At 33.8% G+C, this 21218-nt stretch overlaps 2 protein-coding genes across 2 annotated transcripts; one reads left to right on the forward strand and one right to left on the reverse strand.

Annotated features, from left to right (window-relative positions):
- The first annotated feature begins 8362 nt into the window (after window positions 1–8362).
- LOC116110366 (inactive glucose-6-phosphate 1-dehydrogenase 4, chloroplastic-like) lies at window positions 8363–15101 on the forward strand. Its single transcript, XM_031396595.1, has 12 exons — window positions 8363–8661; window positions 10043–10310; window positions 10476–10657; window positions 10880–10974; window positions 11431–11545; window positions 12657–12862; window positions 13418–13526; window positions 13617–13654; window positions 13734–13854; window positions 13943–14145; window positions 14226–14426; window positions 14526–15101. The coding sequence occupies exons 1-12, from the start codon at window positions 8572–8574 to the stop codon at window positions 14761–14763; spliced, it is 1866 nt and encodes a 621-aa protein (XP_031252455.1). The 5' UTR covers window positions 8363–8571; the 3' UTR covers window positions 14764–15101.
- A 3823-nt stretch (window positions 15102–18924) lies between these two features.
- LOC116110375 (elongation factor Tu, chloroplastic) lies at window positions 18925–20684 on the reverse strand. Its single transcript, XM_031396606.1, has one exon. It carries the CDS (start codon window positions 20619–20621, stop codon window positions 19176–19178), a length of 1446 nt encoding a protein of 481 aa, XP_031252466.1. The 5' UTR covers window positions 20622–20684; the 3' UTR covers window positions 18925–19175.
- Between the last annotated feature and the right edge of the window lie 534 nt (window positions 20685–21218).

Here is a 21218-nt window from a genome sequence, read left to right on the forward strand (position 1 = left end):
ACAAAAATAAAAAGTTTAAAAAACAAAATAAAAAACCCACCCCACTTAACTGCCTAGCACATCACTTCAATAATACACACATCATAGGCAAGTGCCACATATCTGAGATGGGGTGTGATGGTACATGCGTGGCTCTTCTTGAGGCAACTGATTCCAAACAATCGGAGTGGGTGCTATGGGTTCTTAAGGGGGTGTGCTGCAACTTTGGGTTAGGGAGGGGGAAAGTGGCAAATGGCGATGGTTGTGGGTTTCGGGGGTTGCTGCAATTGAGAATTGGAGGAGGATTAGGGAAGGGGGAGCCGTAGGATTGGGGAAGGGGGTAGCAGAGTATTAGGGGGAAAAAAAAAAGTGAGTGGTGAGTGTTGTGTGGCTAGGAGATGGAGAAATTTTAGGAGTAAAAAAATTTTGGGAAAAAAATAAAGAAAAATAAAAGATTTGTGTTTGTTTCATTATTCCAAATATTTTTTTGGGATTTGTCTAACTTATATATTAGTTTTGTAGATTCAACATCATAATTTAATCGTAAGAATAAATTACGTTCATATGAACAAATGTCAGTATAATTTGGTCTCCCGTCGCAAGATTGATTACTACTTTTAGCAGAAAAGGAAGTTTTGATGTTTTTCCAGACTTGGAATCCATCATACACCCTGTTGGTCAACACTGCTCGTAGTTTCCCTTACATTGATGGCTTCAAGTAGTGTTGGATCGAACGAGGTAACAATTTATCTGTGTTTAGTTTATACGATTTAAATGTGCATATGTTTGTTGGTGATGTGTTTGATGATTATTACAATGTCCCAATCTTGGTTGTTGTTCTCACTATATTGTTATTAGATGGGTGATAATGTCAACTGGTCTGCTGAAATGACCCACAAATTTCTGGTTCTATTGTCTGAGCTTGCAAAAACTTCCCACGGTACTTCAATTAAATCGGTAGATTACCTGAATATGTTGGTTGACTTATCATCATTGGTTAGGAAGAGACTCAACATCATACATTTATCCTCTAAGTATTTTTGCCGAGAAAAGTATGTCAAGCATGTCGGAAATTGCTTCGATTAGGATCATAAGTCTCAAACTCCAACGTGTCCCTTAGAGGTTTGGCAAGAATATATCAAGGTAAATTTAAAAATTTTAAATTCATATTAATCTACAACACCGTACTTTTACAAATTTTTTTGGGACTAACATATATTATTGTGTGTTTGTTTTTCATTACCAGCAAAACCTACAAGCAGTTTTTCATTACCAGCAAAACCTACAAGCACAACAATTCTTCCACAAAGGACTTCCTCATAAGAAGCTTTATGAAGTTATATTTGAGAAACAAACTACCACAGGGAAATATGTGTACACACCTACGTCTCAACTTGTGGAGAACTTTACTTCTTCCGATTAGAGGTGGAACAAATGGGCCGGGTTAGGCGGGTCAACCATAATTCGGCTCGCATCAATCCAGGTTAAACCCGGCCTGCGTATACCCCGCGGGTGGGCTAGGCCTTCATAGGCCAACCCGACGGCCCGACGGGTTATATATATATATATATTTTAAAGAACCCGTCCAACCATTGGGTTAGACAAACTTAAAAAAAAAATTAAATTAATTTTTTTTCAAACCCATTTTACCCTTGAAATATGGCCGTTTTATAGCAGTTGGAGAGATCTTTTTGGTCATTTTCTTTTCCTATTTTTTTCTATAAATAGGGTCTAAACTTTCATATTTCCTCACATCCCAAATTCTCTCATTCTCTCATTTTCTCTATTGAAATCTCTCAATTATTCTCTTTGTTGTGAATTTGCTCTCATTTTAATTTTTATTAGTTTTTGCAATTTTCAATTCATATTTGATATTTCCAAATTCCAATTCTCCTTCTTTAATTCTTTATTTCTTCATATCCAATTCTTTTTTTTTCTTTTTAACTAGAATTGATAGATATTTCCATCCCATCAATTTCGATGATGAAGGAAATTATCCTAGTCCCCCTGAATTTACTAACGTAAATGTAGTAAATTCAAATAGTCTCACTATCCCATTCTCAAAATCCGATACACCTCATAATATTACCCCCTTGCTTCCCATGTTGCTACAGCTCCTGGTGGTTCTAGAAGTCGTCCTCGTAATCGCCGCCTTCGTCCAACTCCATCTCAAACAGAAGCGGGTTCATCAACTGCAGTTGAAACCGACGACAGGCACACATAAGACGTTTAGGTACATTTCAATAAGTTTTACGAGACAGAAAATAGAGTTCTAGTGAAGAAAGCAAGATGCAAGTATTGTGGAAATATTTATAAAACTAATGCAAGTAATAGTACTAGTACTTTAAAAAAGCATGCTAATAAACATATTACTCGACACGGAAATAGAGAAACCAATCAAACTCAAATAACTAATATGGGTACTACTTGGCATTATAATTCTGATGTATATAGAGAACAATTAACTTTATATATTGTTGCAACTGATCAACCTATTAATATGGCAGAAGATAAATATTTTGAAAGATTTATTAAAAATTCATTTTTTCTAGGATTTAAAAGTTATTTTAAAATTGCAACTAGAAATTATTTAATAAAATTGTTTGAGAAAATGAAATTAGAATTAAAAAATAAAATACATAGTTGTTATGTTAGTGTGGCTCTAACAGTCGATATTTGGAGTGGTAGTGCTAAACAAAATTATATTTGTGTGACTAGTTATTATTTTGCTAACGAATGTAAATTAAATAAATCTTTATTGGGATTTAGATCAATGGATGTGAATCATAGTGGTCAAAAAATTTATAATAAAATTGTTGAAGTTTTAGAAGATTATGATATTGTTCACAAAGTTATAAGTTTAACTTTAGATAATGCAAGTGCCAATAGTAAACTATAGATTTTTTTCAAATAAATTTTCCTTTTTATGACAATTTGAAGTTTTTTCACCAACGTTGTGCTTGTCATATTGTTAATTTAATTGTGAAAAGTGGTATGAAAAAAATTAGAAATAATATTGATAGAATTATGGATTCTTTAGCTTAGATTACTAGTAGTAATAGAAAAAATGTTAAATTTCAAGATGCTTGTATAAAATCAAATATGTCTTTTAGAACTTTTGCATTAGACATGCCTGTTAGATGGAATGGTACTTATTTAATGCTTGATTCATATTTACCTTATGCAAATTTAATCAGTTATTTTGTAGCAAATAATATGAGTCCTCATTATTTGGTAGACAGTGATTGACATATAGCTCAAAAATTTCATTATTTTCTTAAATTTTTTTATCAATCCACCTTACAACTTTCTAGTGTATTGTCCTACTAGTTTTTTGGTAATACATACAATTATAAAAATTTCAAATTTATTTAAAAAAACAGAAACAATGAAATTTTAGTGGGCCAATAGAGGCAATGGAATTAAATTTTAAAAAATATTGGAAACTCATTCCTTTTCTTTATTGTTTAACTGTCATATTTGATCCTAGAATTAAATTAGTGCATTTAGAAAATGGTTTAAACTCATTAGATGAAAATTTACGAGACAAAGCATATGTCAATCAACTAGAAGAGATAAGAGAGTGTCTTGCAGAGGTATATTTGCAATATGAAAATAGGTATGAGAACCAGCAAAGACACGAAATACCTGAGGAAGTAACATTAGAAGAAACAAATGAAGACTTCGACTCTTGGACTGCACTTAATAGGCCGAAGAGGACCCGAAGTCGAAGCACAATCTCCTCTTCAAAAGCATCAACAACGAATGTACCATCCTTCATGCACTACAGAGTAATGAGCTTCACCAATATTTGGGAACCTTTGACGTGCTACCAGCAAATCCACAATAAAGAGCCAACTTTGATGTCTTAAAATATTGGAAAACTAGAACATGTATTTTTCCAGTATTATCAAGACTTGCCCTGGATGTTTTCTCAGTTTCTGTCTCAACCGTCTCATCCGAACAAACATTTAGTGCAAGTGAAAGAATTTAGAATGAAAGGAGGACTAAACTTTCACCAAAAATGATTAAAGTCCTCACATGTCTTCGAGATTGGGAACGATCGCGCAATTAAGATCAATACGAGGTTATCGACGATATTTTAATAGAATCATTTCAATTTTGTAATATAAATGATATAGATGAGGGAGGTCCTAGTCAACCCCCAAATTAATTATTTTGTAAATTGTAACTTTGTAATTTGTAAATTAATTGTCCATTAATTGTACTAGTTTTTCCTTACCAAGTTTTTGTCTCAATTGGGTTTTTCTTGGTGAGGTTTTTAACGAGGCAATAATTGTTGTAATTTTTTATTTTTTATTTTTTATTTTATTTTTTGATAAATGAATAAATCTAATTTTTCTTATATTACAATTTAATTGTATTAAAATTGAATTAATATTTGAAATGTCTACAAAAAAAATTAAATTAATTGAATTATTGATATTTGAAAAATTAGCTAAAAAAATTACACAAAAGAAAGAAAATTAAAAAATTAAAAAAAGAAATTGGCCAGCCCGACTTGCACCAAAACTCGCGGGTTAGGGTTGGTGGGTCAGGCTGGGCCAACCCTTCTGGCTTAGGCTTGCCATTTCGCTTAACCTGCCACAGGGCCGGGCTGGGCGGGTTATTTTTCTGCCTTTACTTTCAATCAGGGATCGGTTAACATTGATGATAGTGACTTCGAACCTAATCCGCATCGAACGATAGGGGAAAAATGGTCAAACACATCTGGTCATGGAAGGTCGAGAAATAGGAGGAAGAGAAGCGGCCTAGGACAGGCACTTGTGGATGTCATTGACATATTGAAAGACGTGCTTGTGGAGAAGAGTATGGGATCTAGGGCTAGCAATCGCAGTCAAGATGAGGGGCACAAAGAGAACATCAGTGATCCATCTGATTCGTATTCCATGGGTCATTGCATTGACATCTTGATGTCTATGTAAGTAGCCTCAGAGTTGTACATGCCAGTTGTCAAGTACTTATATCAAAATTCAGGATGGCAGGAGATATTCGTATACCTATCATCCGAGGAAAAGGCTAATTGGATTTATAATGATTTTCGCAATTTGTAGATGAGCATGTATGTCCTAAGTGTTTCCCCACAGTTTTGTTGTGCCAGTCAACACTTACTGCTTTTACAGCTAACCCCAACTTTTTTTCAGCACCTTGATTTGAAAAATGTACCCTAATGTTTGCTATTGTATGAACTTATTCAATGTGCTATTGTTTTAATGTGAGATAACATGTTTTATATGAGTTCGGGATTGTAATTAGAATTAAACATTGAATGTTATATTTTCTTAAGTATTGCAACTGCTATGAAATGATGATCAATGTTTTCCAAATGCATAGGTTTAGATGGCGTCGTCTAGGCGTATAGAAAGAAGACGAAATACTGCAGATGACAGAGGCAGAATATTGGCAGATGTAACAGTTGCTGTGCGTTGTTGCCATATTGGAAACAAACGAGCGTCAGTTACGACATATATCCGTATTAACTGGTCATGATAACATGCTGGAAGTACTAAATGGTCATGAAGACAGAATCTTTAGGAAGTGCCGCGTGGAAAAAGACTATTTTACAAACTTATGTTACATTTTTACACAACAAGGGAAATTACGAGCAACCAGGAGGATGAGTATTGAAGAACAAGTTATGATATTTTTGACAACTATAAGTAAAAACGAGACAAACAGTAAGATGATTGAGGATTTCTAACATTCGGGTGAGACGATCTCTAGATATGTTGGTGAAGTTTACGAGGTGATATGTGAGTTGAAGATAGAGTTTATCAAGCCACCTGACTTCAGTGATGTTCCATTGGAAAATATCGACCAACCAAAAATATTACGCTTTCTTAAAGGTACTTCTTCATTATTTTTTATATTAATGGGTAGTTAAGTTCATTGTGTTATTAATGTTGATAGTCGATTCCTATTACTAAAATTCAATTTTGATGATAGGATTGTATTGGAGCCATTGATGGCACACATGTCCATGCTTGGGTTCCACAAGAGTTGACCGATAGTTATCGGAATCGCAAAGGAACGTTGTCCCAGAATGTAATGGTTGTATGCGACTTTAGGATGATGTTCACTTTTGTCGTCACTAGGTGGTAAGGATATGCGCATGATTCAAGAGTTTTAAATTCAGTTCTTGATAATCCTAATTTTGGATTCCCACATCCTCCACCAGGTATAAGTACCGTCTGTATGTATTATAGCATAGTGGCTCCATTTTTGAGGCCCTGGAATTCATATAATATATGTCATTTTATTACAGGAAAATGCTATTTGGTTGATGCGGGTTATCCAAATCGAGAGGGGTTCCTTGCCCCCTCATAAGCGAGTGCCTTACATCTTCATGATCACCACCATAACCGGAGGGGGCCAGAAGAGTTGTTTAACTACAGACATGCATCACTTCACAATGTTGTTGAGAGAACCTTTGGTGTTTTAAAAAAAAGTTCTGTATTCTCAATTGAATGAACAATTACTCGTTGGAGAAACAAGCTAAGATTGTTATGACATGTTGTGTACTTCGTAATTTTATCAGAAGGCACAATATGGAGGACCCTATCTTCCAACGGTATATTGAAAATATAGATAATGAGCAAGTATATTTTGATGTCCAAAACGACATAGAAGATGGCGGAAATGGAGAAGGATCGAGTCAACTGTAGCAACATATTATAGACGACATGGCGACTCTGCGGGATAACAATAACGACTGAAATGTGGGCAGAACATATGACTATGTCATAGTTGTTAATGGAGTATAGGTGTACAAACGATTCTAAGAGTTGATAATTAGTAGCTTTGTCATACATGTATTAATGTGGTGTTTTTAAATAGTGAGATTAGTACTTGAAATTAATATGAAAATTTTGTTTTTAATTTAGTGGTTACGAAATTACCAATCAATGTTTAATGTTATTAAAATATAAATTGATAAGTTTTTAGGTTATAATAATAAATTATTTTAACAAAATGCACCAAAATATTGTATCAATAAATTCTTTATAAAAAAATATATCAAACAAATATTCAACAATTTATTCAACTAAAGTCAAAATATTCTATCAAACACATTTTATTCAAATTTTATTCTCGTAATAATAACCCAACTTAACTCAATAATACTATTTCAAAAATCCGATCCAAAATAACAAAACAAACACACCCTATAGATTTTATTCGACAATGGTGATGTGAGGTGTAATCGTGTCCTTTCATATTACATATACATTCAATGGTATATAAGTATCATCTAATAAGATTTATGTGAAAACATTTTACCTGAAAATTATTATATTATATTATATTATATATAAACATTATAAATTGAGAGTAGTAATATTCAAGCATAATACTACGCATACAATATTTTCCATACAACTTGATGTGATAAAATATAATTAGTTGATTTTAAATTAACAATAAACTTTCACCTAATCATCTCTTGCTACATTAGATTATATGATAAATATCGTATAAAAATATTATATGTGTAATATTACCCATTAGTCAAAGGTCACACTAATTTGTAAAGCAAGTATCATATTAATAATTATATGTAGTTATAAATTCATAATAAACTAAAATTACTTAAATCACGCTACTACGCATCTAAACCCTTTTTACACTAAAGTTTTGTTCGCCTTCAAAAGCTTTATTAATTTAGTTGTATACTCCAAAAATAATAAATAAGAGGGCACCTACAAAACCCAATAAAATTATTTCATACACAAATATTTTTTGTAAAGGTGGATCGAGATTGTAAAAATAATAAAATAATAATAGAAAAGGGTTTGTTAAAAAATAAAAAAAATAAAAAATAAAAAAAAACGTATACATGAGATTATTTAAGTAATTTTAAATTTTAATTGATGATGAAAAAAACTCTTTATATATATATTTGCTTAATCTTCATTTAATATAAGCAAAATGAGATTATTACTGTAGGAACTCAAAAAAGAAAAAAAGAAAAAAAAGTAACATGCTAAATTATAATTATATTTGTAACTGTTTAAAGTGTATACAATAATATAACATGTTATTGTCATGAAAACAGACTTTTTTTTTAACCTAAATTTTTTTTTTTTAATGATCGAAATGTTCATATTAGCTTACGCGCATCTTAATTAATCTTCTAAGGCTTTGGAACTATCGATCAAGTAAGAGTTCTAGGAGTTACCTTTATTACCAACCAAGGAGGGATTTGAAGTTATAATCTCTTAAGTAATATACTAGAGTCTTTATTGAACCATTTGCTAGTCATCTTAATTGAAAAATAAAATTATGTAAAAAATATTTCTGACTTAAACATATAATGAGGTGCATCACATAAACCCACAAAGTTTTATTGTTTTCAATCTAGTCCACGCAAGACGAGCCGTTACCAAGAATACCAGACAAAAGCAAACCGTGTCCGTATTTCTGCGCAATCTTCCAACACTTGACATCACTTCTCTTTACTCACCTGGTTTACTGATTTTACAGCACAACCCACTTCAATCTCCATGTTCCCGATGATTACGAAGCTCAAAAGTTGAACCCTTTAAGCTTCTTAAAGTAACAAAACGAAGGATGTCAGTGTCGTTTTCCCTTCACTCAACACCCTTCAAGCCTTCGGATTTCAAACCCTTCTCGCATAAGCCCTCTTCTCGTAGCTTCCAGGTTTGTTTCTTTGCTATTTTTGCTTCCTCTCAATTTGCTGTTGTGGGGTTTCTGTATTTTCATTTGCAAAAGCTGCTATTTTTTTTTTTTAATGTCATGGTCGGATAACATTATCGAATTGATATTTTATTTATAATGTTTTTATTATTAAATAATAACATAAGAACGATATTTTGATTACAAGATTCGATAATGTTGTCCGGATATTTGTGCTACTGCAGATGGCTTTTTATTATTGCTTGAATATTGTTATATAAATATTATTATTATTATTATGTGTCATGTGTATTTAAGTACTGTGTTTATTGTTTGTAAAACATTGTTATATAAAATGTATTAATGAAAGCAAAAGATTAATTTGATAAAGTTATCAATTCAGTATTGTCGTAAGATGGCAATGGAGTTATTCTAATAGTAATGGTTTTTGAGCTTCCTAAGTTTAGAGTTGAAGGGTAGTATGATTTTGTTATAATGTTGGTTCACTATTTATTGGTGATGATGCTGGATAGAATAAATACTTGTACCATTGAATATGAAACTTAATGATATGCAATATAGGACTTTTATCATTTTGAATGGTTGACTAGTAACATTAATTGTAAGACATGTAACCTTGAGCCTAAAATTTTGAAGTATGAAACATAAATTCGGATATCAATGTCGATTTAATATGGTTGGAGATTGGTAAGAATACTTAAGTTTTGAAAAATTTGGAAGAAATTGTTCTGTGAGGAAGATGATGAACGAGAACTAATCTAATGGGTTTCGTTGGTATTTTTAATTGAACCTTTTGAGGTGAATGAAATTAATGGCAGACTTCCTTGAAATGAAATGGTCTGTTTGCTTTCTAGGAAATGGAAAGAAAGTGAAGGAAAGTTAAGATTTTGAATTTACGGATTTTACAATTAAGGTATTGCCATTTTTCACTGTGAGAAATGCAATACCGTTGCTGCATATATTGTTAACACTTTGATCTTATAAGAAGCAAAATGTAAAGGTCATGAAAAATTATACAAGAGATTAATTGTCGAAAGAGAACTTTGAGATATCTTGACTGAAAGACAGAATTATATTATAGAGTGACATTTTCAATTTATGTTACTAAATTTAACGATAATTTTTTACTGTATCATTTCTACGTCAATTACTTTGATGTGTTAATTTAATTCTAGTTTTCTTTCAACCAGATTAGAGCATATCAGTTTGTTTGAATTAGTTTGTTTACAGAGTTTGTATGTGTAGTACTATTCTATATTGATCAATAGGCTGCCAGTTATGCAAAATGGGTACAATGTAACAAGTTTTGCTTAAATGAACTGTTCATAGACTCGATATGCTAATCTATGCTCATACATTCAATGTTCTCATTCTTTGTATGCAGTTTGTATCAAACAATGTTCATACAGTGACTGGTGGCCGTTTTGTGCTCTATGGAGGAGCAGCCAATATTTGCCAGAGATTTTGTGGCTTGAAACTATGGTTAATTGAGAGACTCAACCTTAAGCATGGCTATAGAAAGCATAGACTAGTAGATGACTTCAAGATTATAAAGAATCAAGATAAAGATCGGTTAGGTAGCCATTTTGAAACAAGTATATCCAGTGCAGGACTAGATTCTGATGGTGTTTCTGTAATATCCATGCCTAATGGTTTGTAATGATTATGCTATATATGTTGATTGCTTATATGATAATTACTGTTTTGTCGATCAATGTAGATTTATTTTGTTATGTGTTCTCGTAGTCATTTCAACTTTGGAAAAATGAATAACTGTTGTGGAAAACATAAGAAGCTCTGAATTATGGAATTTACAGATTCTGTTGAGAAATCGAGAAGAGCAACTTCACAAATACAATCACAGTCCTGGAACTTTCCTTTTGAGGGTGGTAGAGCACCTTCACTTTGCATTGCCGTTATAGGAGCTACTGGTGAGCTTGCTAGAGGGAAGATTTTCCCAGCATTGTTTGCTCTGTATTATAGTGGCTTTCTTCCTGAGGTATGACTATAATTTCTTTGTTTTTACTGTCTCTTTTACCTTTTGCCTGGGAACCCCTTTTGCCTTGTTTCAGCATTCTCCCAATGTTATTATAAGGAGAAACTGGGATAGTTAATAAATTGAATAAGAGATATTGTTTTTCTAGTAGACTAGTAGTAACTTGTATCCAAACATATACCCCACACTTTTAATAAATTTTGGCTTTTCTCCCTGTGGCTGCAGAATGTGGGAATCATTGGTTATTCAAGAAAGAACTTGACAGATGAAGACCTGCGATCCATTATAGCTTCAACTTTGACTTGTCGCATTGATCATCAGTATGGTTTTCATAGCACCTCTTAAATTCTTTTTCCCCACATTGAACCTTTTATTTTGGATCCTTTAGTTGATGAATATACACTCCTAGAATTCTCAAATGCAATATCCCCATAGTTTTAGAAGCTGCTTGCATGATTATAATTTGTTAATGGCAGCTTGAACCAGAGTTGGTATTCTTTCACACACGTATATTTGGAATCATTTTGGTGTATATAGGTGAATAAATCTAAAAAACGTCAACATACATCCATTGCTCATGGTAAAAGGGCAAAATGTTTTAAGCTGAAAGAACTGCAGCCAAGATGATGCATATGATGTAATAGTTCTTGTTAGTTTGATTGTAGAAATAAGAATAGAACTGATTCTGACGTTGCACATGTCTTTTAGTTATGAGTTAGCCTATTGAAGCTGTCTAATCTGACATTATTCATCATGAATTCTACAACTTTTTTCAGAGAAGACTGTGGGGACAAAATGGATGCCTTTCTCAGTAGAACATACTATCTCAATGGAGGCTATGACAACAGAGAAGGGATGTCAAAGCTTAATGCTTTGATGGAGCATATGGAGGTATGGTTGAAAAAATTCTTTTCAAAAAGGGATCACACGTATTTGTTCATTGAATTAGTTAGCTAATAATTAGAGGTTGCAATTTCAGAGTAAGTGCTTCAATAGTTTATTATGACTGTAAAAATAAAATCATTAAGAAATTCAAATACTGAATGAAAGTCCCCCATCATTTCTGTTAGGATCCCACATTGAGAGGAAAAATGGGTGGGCATATGGTTTATAAGGGCTTGGGCACCCTCCTTTGGCAAGCCGGTTTTCTAAATATAGTTCTATCCAAGCCCACAAAAGGACCACTGTCCAGCCTAATTCCTATCAAAAGGCCACTGTCCAGCTCAGGGCACCCTCCCTTGGCAAGCCGATTTTTAAAGGAGAGTTCTATCCAAGCCCATGAAAGACCCATTGCCCAACCCAATTGTTTGAATTGTTGGAGTGGGTTCCTATAAATTGGTATCCGAACATGATTTTGTACCTATGTGGCAAGCTGACCTTGGGGTTCTACCCAAGCCCATGAAAGACCCGTTGCCTAGCCCAATTGTTTGAGTTGTTGGAGTGGGTTCCTATCAGTTGGTATCTGAGCATGATTTTGTTCCTACGTGGGAGCCTGACTTGTGGTGAAGTCACCCAAGGGATAAAGAGGCTGACGTGGATGTTGGTTGCGGAAGTGTGGTGGAATGTTAGGATCCCACATTGGAAGGGAAAATGGTGGGCATATGGGTTATAAATGGCCGGGACACCCTCCCTTGGCAAGCCGGTTTTCCAAGACTCATTGCCTAGCCTAATTGTTTGAGTTGTTGGAGTGGGTTCCTATCAATTTCTTTTGGCACAATAATCTTAAATTTACCAGTTTACTGTTATTCTCCCACTTCTTTTGTCAAGTTCCAAACTTGGAGAAAAAAAGGTTTCTTCGCTGGGATGGACTAAAAACAAATAAAAAGAGATTAAAATTAATATGGTTTACGAGTTGTGCACTGGGGTATAACACCTGCTTTAGATCAAAAATTAAAATTGGCAGTATTTATACGAAAGAATCCTTTTTTGCATTATTATTTATTTTCCATATTCAATATGGATGCTTTCAATGATTGACTTTATAGCAGCTAAATTACCTCAGGGGGGATCTCAAGCAAACAGGATATTTTACCTATCTGTACCACAAGAAGCACTTCTAGATGTTGCAACTTCTCTGGCTGATAATGCACAAACCCAGAAGGGCTGGAATCGCATAATAATCGAGAAACCTTTTGGGTTTGATGCAGTGTCATCTCAGCGACTGGCGAACGCTCTTCTTTCTAAGTTCGAGGAGAAGCAATTATACAGGTGAGTAACACATTATTGGTACATTTTTATCAATATATATATGCATATATAATGTACACAGTCACAACCCAGATTTGGCATATCAGTAACACACTCTTTTTGTATACAAGTTATGACAGTGTTTGTAGATTGGTTAGATACAATTGCATTGGCTGAGATTACATCTAACTAGTCCTTAGGTGTGGACATCCATACATTAAGTATTGCAGACCAAGGACTAGTGACTGGTCACAACCTTTTCCTGTGCAATATCAAAACTGGCGACTGGTGGTTGCTAGCCTCTATTTGCTTGGTTTGTATTTTAGGTCCACACCTATCAAAAGCGGTGACCAGTAGTCGGTAGCCTCTGTTTGCTTTAGGTCTGCACCCAAGAATTTTCATACACTTAACATAGGAAACTAATGCACATTGGCAATGATATTTGTCATATGTAATCTTTGGTTCAGAAGTTGAGTTACAAGTTTTGTAACAGTTAAGGGGCAAGTGATCCCAACCCTCTATATATATATGTGCGTATTTACGTATATTATAGCTTTTTACTTTTGTTTATTACAGGATAGATCATCTTTTAGGAAGGAATCTCATCGAGAACCTCACAGTATTAAGGTTTTCTAATCTAATTTTTGAGCCATTATGGAACCGAACATACATACGCAATGTACAGGTAATTTACATCTTTAAATACAATGACATCGTTCAAATGTTTATTCCAGAATATACTGCCTATCCCTTAGCTGTTTTAATGATTTTGCAGGTCATTCTGTCGGAAGACTTGTGTGTGCAAACAGGAAGGTACTAAAAACTAATTATCTCATCCTCTTGTAATTATATGATAAAATCTTTTAGTAATTTTGTTCATTTTTTTATGCAGGTATTTTGATGGTTATGGGATCATTGGAGACATAGTACACAGCCATGTACTCCAAACAATAGCATTGCTGGCCATGGAGCCACCTATAAGTCTAGATGGTGAAGATATTCGTAACGAAAAGGTACCTGACCTTTCAATTTCTGCAAGATGATGAGTTTCGATTATAATTTCAGTGTGCATGGTCACGTTGATAAGAGGCTTCTTTCCAGGTCAAGGTTTTGAGATCAATCCGCAAATTGGATCCTAGCAATGTCATTCTTGGCCAATATAAAGCTACTTCCGGAGACAAGATTGATGTAAAGCTGAACAGTCTGACCCCTACTTATTTTGCCGCGGCATTACACATCGACAATGGTCGCTGGGATGGTGTGCCTTTCTTGATCAAAGCCGGCATGGGACTCATCAAACACAGGTAATAATTTGTACTTACTATATCTAGGAGTTTTGACCCCGTTTCTCATCAAATTAACAATATATTGCAATATATTGCAGGATGGAGATACGTATACAGTTTCATAATGTTCCAGGAAACCTTTACCTTGAGCGTATTGGACATAATGTCAACCTCGCCACCAATGAACTGATTTTACGAGATGTGCCTGATGAGGCCATCTTAGTCAAAGTTAACAATAAGGTTCCAGGATTAGGCCTGCAGTTGGATGCTTCAGAGCTTAATTTGCTCTACAAGGACAAGTAAGCACTTTTGGTGTCACCACTATAATTTTCATACCAAAACTTCTGTAATCTCCTTTAATGTCCTGAATATACATATCTTTTTAATAATTCGACTAGGTATAATGTCGAGGTGCCTGATTCATACGAACACCTTCTTCTTGACGTTATCGATGGAGACAACCATCTCTTCATGAGAAGCGACGAGCTGACCGCAGCCTGGAATATTTTAACCCCAGTTTTACAAGAGATAGACAAGAACAATATAGCACCGGAGCTCTATGAGCTTGGAGGTAGAGGTCCCGTTGGAGCGTATTATCTTTGGGCGAAACACGGTGTCCAATGGACTGAAGACTAGCAACACTTCCAAGGTCCTGTTTTCGACAACAAAAAAACCTGTTATAAGGTAAGTCTCGATATCATTCCACTTCCAGGACTAAAATAAATGGTAGCTTTGTACTTGTAAATCATCTTGAATTTAGTTCCTCATTCAGTGTTTGCTGGGTTCGATCGACTCTCGACCATAAGTTTTAGGATTTGGCATATAGAAATAGCTAATAATCTTGGGGTGTTGTTTTAAGTACACATTTGCTTGAACATTTGCTATCTCTTATAAGTTTTAGGGACACATTTGCTTGAATTTGTAACCACATTGAAAAAGCTAAGATAAAGTCTTTTAATCTATAAAGATTATTGTTTCATTATATTGATAAACATGTATTTGTATTGTAAATTTTACCTAATATAACGTCGTGTTTTTATTTTATTTATTTATTTTATAATCCTCGAAATGTAACATGTCATATATCGAATCTAACAAGTGTTATAAAATGGTGAATATTACCTAGACATCGTTATCTTTTATTTAGAAAATATCAACAATACTGTTTATCAGTAGGGTTTTGTGAATTTTAATAGTTTGATTTTATGAATCTATGGGAAAGTGGCAAATCTAGGTTAAAAACAATTTTTCAAAGGAGGAAATTAGGTTAATAAGTTATTCATAAATTGGAAAGAAGGCTATAAATTTATTATAGATTAATCTATATGGAGAAGAAAAGAAAAGAAATTTCTCCGTAAAAAGTAAAAACAAAAATTTTAATGGGAAAAAAAATTATTAAAAAAATCTCGCAAGAGGACTAGTAACATTATGGAACATATATTATATTGAAGATCTTAGGGGTGTTTGTCTAAACTTATAAGTTGGTCAAACTAGTTTATAAACTCTAAAATTAAGTTGAAAGAGGGAGGGGGGAGAGAGATACCTTTTTTTTTTTTTTTTTTTTTTTTAACTTATAAGCTAGTTTGACCAGATATCTTGTCACATTATTCTTATTTAATTTTAAAATTCTATAATATACATTTGTTTAATGTAATACCTTTTTTAATCATTTTATAATAAAATGTACTTATAAACCATATTTTACTGAACACGTCAATTACTTATTAGTGACTTTTAATCAAACACGTAATTATTTAAAATTTTAAATGTTTATAACCTAACTTGCTAATTTTCATCAACTCAGACAAACACTCTCTTAATCATTCATGTAATATTATTATCAATCGATATTATGGATATAATATATGCGGTCTTATGAACCTGATAACATTACCATTATTGGACCGACATTGTAGATATAATATTCGCGGGTCCCATGTACCTAATAGCAATATCGAACCGATATCGTAGATATCAAACGGGAGGAATGAAATCTTGGTTCTTTTGTAAAGATGGGGAAATGTTTGGTGATTTGGACACCGAGCCATTGCGAAATGCCCTAAAATAGTAATGGAATCTTACTCATAAATGTGATTTTTTTTTTTTCGAGATTTGTGCATCAGTCAAACAAGGATCCTCCAACAAAACTACAAGAATCACGTGAAGTCAGGCCCACTTGATCTTCAATTGTCGTTTTATTGGGCCCCTACAAATGGTGTCCCAAAATCTCTTTGATTTTTGCCTTTTTCTTCCCTTTGAGGTTAAAATTTGAAGCAATACTATACTTAGAAAGAAATTTTACAAAGATCTTCATACAAAATGATGTAACAAAAAATAAATAGAAAAGTGAATTTAATGAGTTTAACTTTTTGTTTTACTCTTCTATTCATTTTTTGTTACGTCACTTTGTATGAAAATCTTTGTAAGATTTCTTTGTAAAGTATTATGGTAAAATTTTCATCACTTATTCATATTTTGGACCTTTTCAAATATGGAGCAGATACTATGTGGATGATCTTAAACTAAGTGGTGTCGGTGAGTTTGATTATAATCATTAAATGATGTCAAAGACTATTTCCAATCTTAATTTTGGACACAAATGTCTTCGTATGTTTATCAAATAACAATTAACTCAATTGTATAAAATGACTTCTGTAACCTCATAAATCAATTTTTTGGACAAAAATGTCTCTCATTTAACATAAATTAATCTTAATTTTGTTATCATTTTACCCCTAAGTAATTAAATGTTTGGACAATAATGCCCTTATTATGAAAACTATTTACATGAATACCACCCAAGACACCCCAGCCACCTAAGACGACTGTCGACCACCACTGTTAGCCATCGTCAAAATGGCACATGATAGGTTGGATCTAGTAGGTTGTGCGTCGATCTGGCCATTTCCTAGAGTTGGTCGGAAACGGCTAGATTCAACCATTTGTGCGCCGTTCTGATGGCGACCAGTGACGTCCAACGGGGCAACAGAGATTTTGGGTGGCTAGGGATATTTTGTTAGATTTTAAACTTTTATTGTAATTGGGGTGTTTTAGCTAAATTCTTAAAAGTAATAATCTAAATAATAAAATAATTATAATATGATAATAATATTAAAAAAGAAAGGCAATTATCTCATAATTCTTTTATTCTCTCAACCAAACATATTAATTATTTATACCGACCAATTTATTCTAATCAAATCAACATATATAATATAACATTATCTATAATCTTCAAGGTAATTTATCTTACTGATAATTCTATATTTTTAATAATAAAACATTCCTGAAACCAAACGCCTCTCAGTGTCATCTTTTGAGACCAAAAATTTGATTGAAATATTGCTTATAACCAACTATTTATCTTCTTTTGATGGGATCATCTTTTAATAGTTCCCACAATAGTATATCAAAATCTTTTAGATTTTTTCCTTTTCTAGTCTTGGGTCATAATTTTTATAAGCTCTTTTTTTCAATATTATTAATTCAATTTTTTTTTTTCTAGCATTCCCTTTCAACAATGTTTAAGTTAGTTGACGTTGACTAATTGTTTGCCGTATTTTGATGGGAAAATTTTGATTGAATTTTTTTACTTTAATTGTCAAATGACATCAAAATTCTACTATTTGAATAACATTTTTGATCCATTATTTTTTTATTTATTTATTTATTTTTTTTTAGTTCAAAGAAGACTTGGAAAATTGAAGTGAAAGAAGCATAATTTGTTGGTCTTCTTAAAGACTTGACAAGTTGCTCAAATAATTTAGAAGTTGGGCCAAGAGCAATTATTATTGACTCTTCTTTTGGTCTTCTCTCATTTTCATTCTAAAATTTGATTCTTCAACCGAAATATTAATTAATATATAAATAACATTAAATTAAATACCTCTTATTTTGAGAAAATAACATTGTTAACCTTCGAAAATTGGCAAGTTAACATATAAAAAATATAATATAAATTCATGATAAATAATTTTTATTATGTATTTATATAGATTTGAATTATTTTTTTAATCATTAAAAGATCCTTTTACAATAAATTTTAGATATATATAAATAGACTAAAATTAGAGTAAAAAAATAAATTAAAATATCTCATCCTAAAATGCCCACCAAACATTCCACTAACAATCTTTTTTTTTTTTTTTCTTTTGCAATATGTGGTGTTTAGATCAACTTATGTGTACTTCAATTAATCATTTGAGACTTTAAAACTATCGATTGGGTAAAAACTTCAGTGATTATTCCTATTACTATTCAAAAAGAACTTCAGTGATTATTCCTATTACTATTCGAAAAGAAACTAAAACTCAATACATTTAAAAGTCCTTATCGAAATATTCGACTAATAAAGGTAGTTCAACTAACAATCTTCTAAAATTAGCTTTAAAGCCAATTATAATTGAGACAAATCACATCAATAATAATCTTTTTATTTGACAACTAAAATCTCAACCATCAAATTTCATTTAAAAAAATTGAAATATTCTTCCCATAGAAACGAATTTTTAGCTAGTCTTGGTTTGTCTCTTTGGATAGAATTCATGAACCTAATGAATGGCTATTATAATAAGAATTTAAGATTATTCCCCACATATATTCCCAAATAAATAAATAAATAAAAGAGTTGAGAGTTGATTGAGAATAAAAAAATTTAGGGCCTTAATGAATTTATTTACACTGAGGTTTTCTTGAGTAACAATTTCCCCCTTCATGTATGCGAAATAACAAATTATCCCTNGTGAAACTAATTGCATAAACTTGAGAATATAAAGTTCAACACCACTCAAAAGAAAATAAGTAACTCAACAATAGCTAAAGCAATTGAGGAAGAAAAAAACAAAAGAGGACAGTGAATTATCACATGAACATTATCCAACTAGACTAAGCATGACTTCAGTGCAAAATAAGAACAAAACTGCAAATTATATGACATTCGATCCAAGAAGTTCCTACAATGGTGAAACTAATTGCATAAACTTGAGAATATAAAGTTCAACACCACTCATAAGCGTAGATCATTCCACCCACTACAAAGCTTCTAAGTATCACTCAATTATAGACTGAATTACACCTGCTCCGACAGTCTTGCCTCCTTCTCTGATAGCAAATCTCATTCCTTGCTCACAAGCCACAGGCACAATGAGCTCCACAACCATCTTGACACGGTCACCGGGCATAACCATCTTAGACTCCTCGTCCTTATCGTTCATAATAGAAGTGACTTTCCCAGTCACATCAGTAGTCCTCATGTAAAATTGAGGTCTATAACCTGCGAAGAATGGTGAGTGCCTACCACCCTCTTCCTTCTTCAACACATAGACAATGGCAGAAAACTTAGTATGTGGGGTAATTGTTCCTGGCTTAGCCAGCACCATTCCTCTCTGAATATCAGCCTTCTGAACACCCCTAAGCAACAAACCTACATTGTCCCCGGCCATTGCCTCATCAAGAATCTTCTGAAACATTTCAACCCCAGTTACAGTAGTGTTTCTAGTTTCTTTCAACCCAACAATTTCAACTGTTTCTCCCACCTTAACTTTACCCCTCTCAACACGGCCAGTGGCCACAGTACCGCGACCAGTGATAGAAAACACATCTTCAATGGCTAACAAAAAGGGTAAATCAGTTTGTCTTTGCGGGATAGGAATATAGCTATCTACAGAATCCATAAGTTCATAAATCTTATCAACCCATTGATTCTCTCCTCTCTTAATAGCAGGATTAGCCATCAAAGCCTCTAAGGCTAAAAGCGCAGAACCAGAAATAATAGGTACATCATCACCAGGAAATTCATAAGAAGAAAGCAACTCACGAACCTCCAAATCCACAAGCTGCAAGAGCTCTTCATCATCAACTTGGTCCTGCTTGTTCAAAAACACAACCATATTAGGCACACCCACTTGCTTCGCCAACAAAATATGTTCTTTGGTCTGAGGCATGGGACCATCAGCACCAGACACCACCAAAATCGCACCGTCCATCTGGGCGGCACCCGTAATCATGTTCTTCACGTAATCAGCGTGTCCGGGGCAGTCCACGTGGGCATAATGGCGGTTCTCCGTCTCGTACTCCACCGTTGCGGTATTGATGGTGATACCACGCGCACGTTCCTCGGGGGCAGCATCGATTTCATCGTATTTTTTGGGGGCACTGTTACCCAAAGCGGCTAAGGCCATGGTTAAAGCGGCGGTGAGAGTAGTCTTGCCATGGTCGACATGGCCGATAGTACCAATGTTGACATGGGGTTTCTTCCGCTCGAATTTACCACGAGCAGCGCGGACGACGAAGGAACGGCGGCGTGTGGTGGTGGTTGTAGAAGAGGAGGTGGTAGTGGGGAAAGGGGGAAGGAAGGAAGAGGAGAGGGGGGTTGGGATTAGTTTTGTACGGAAAGGGGCGGTGGTGGGTAAAGAGTTAGAAGGAGAGGCGTAAGGGTAAGAGAGTTTTGGTGCAGTGGAGGATACAGTGGTTGCTGCTGAGGCAGAGATTGCCATTGAAGTGTTAGAGAAACAGAGTTGAAAAAGAAGAAGAAAATGAGGGTTTGAGAAACGGGATGAAAATGGAAGGGAAAAGAAGATTTGGAGTGTTATCTATTGGTCTGCCAAGACAAAAGAGGGCCTCATATGAGTTCTATCCAGTCTTGCCTCAGTGTTTTGAGAGATGGATGGGATATACCAATTCACAAGCTCTTACTTTGGGTCTCATGAGTAGTCTATGCAACTCTACTCATACGTTGACGCGTGTTCACCAATCCATTGGCCAAAATTCCATCTTTTTCAATATACTCTACTGAATTGAGAGAGGTGGTCTTCTGTCTCTAATACATGAGGCTCCTATTAAATGGGATTGGGGTTGAGGCTTATTGGAAAGTTACTTATGCATGGTTTAATGGGGGAGTGAAGTGAGATGGGTACCATTTGTATTAGTGATCCACCACCAACCCAACCTCTCCTTGTGCCGCGTAGTTCATTTAAGTTCTCTAATTTCAGCCAAACTTGGTCTTCAATTCCACCATAAGTTTTCTTATGATTTTAATTCAATCCACTTGAAATTATTACCTCGTTTCAATCTCTCAACTCGCAGTTTTATAT

Source organism: Pistacia vera, unplaced genomic scaffold (assembly GCF_008641045.1).
Source record: "Pistacia vera cultivar Batoury unplaced genomic scaffold, PisVer_v2 Contig601, whole genome shotgun sequence".
NCBI lineage: Eukaryota > Viridiplantae > Streptophyta > Magnoliopsida > Sapindales > Anacardiaceae > Pistacia > Pistacia vera.

What these genes read in the sequence shown, in the direction of transcription:
- LOC116110366 (XM_031396595.1), top strand. Translation starts at nt 8,572, where the DNA reads ATGTCAGTGTCGTTTTCCCTTCACTCAACACCCTTCAAGCCTTCGGAT. An exon ending in GAGGAGAAGCAATTATACAG is followed by an intron (nt 12,863 to 13,417) that starts GTGAGTAACACA and finishes TGTTTATTACAG; the next exon opens with GATAGATCATCTTTTAGGAA. An exon ending in AAGATATTCGTAACGAAAAG is followed by an intron (nt 13,855 to 13,942) that starts GTACCTGACCTT and finishes GCTTCTTTCCAG; the next exon opens with GTCAAGGTTTTGAGATCAAT.
- LOC116110375 (XM_031396606.1), bottom strand. Translation starts at nt 20,621, where the DNA reads ATGGCAATCTCTGCCTCAGCAGCAACCACTGTATCCTCCACTGCACCA.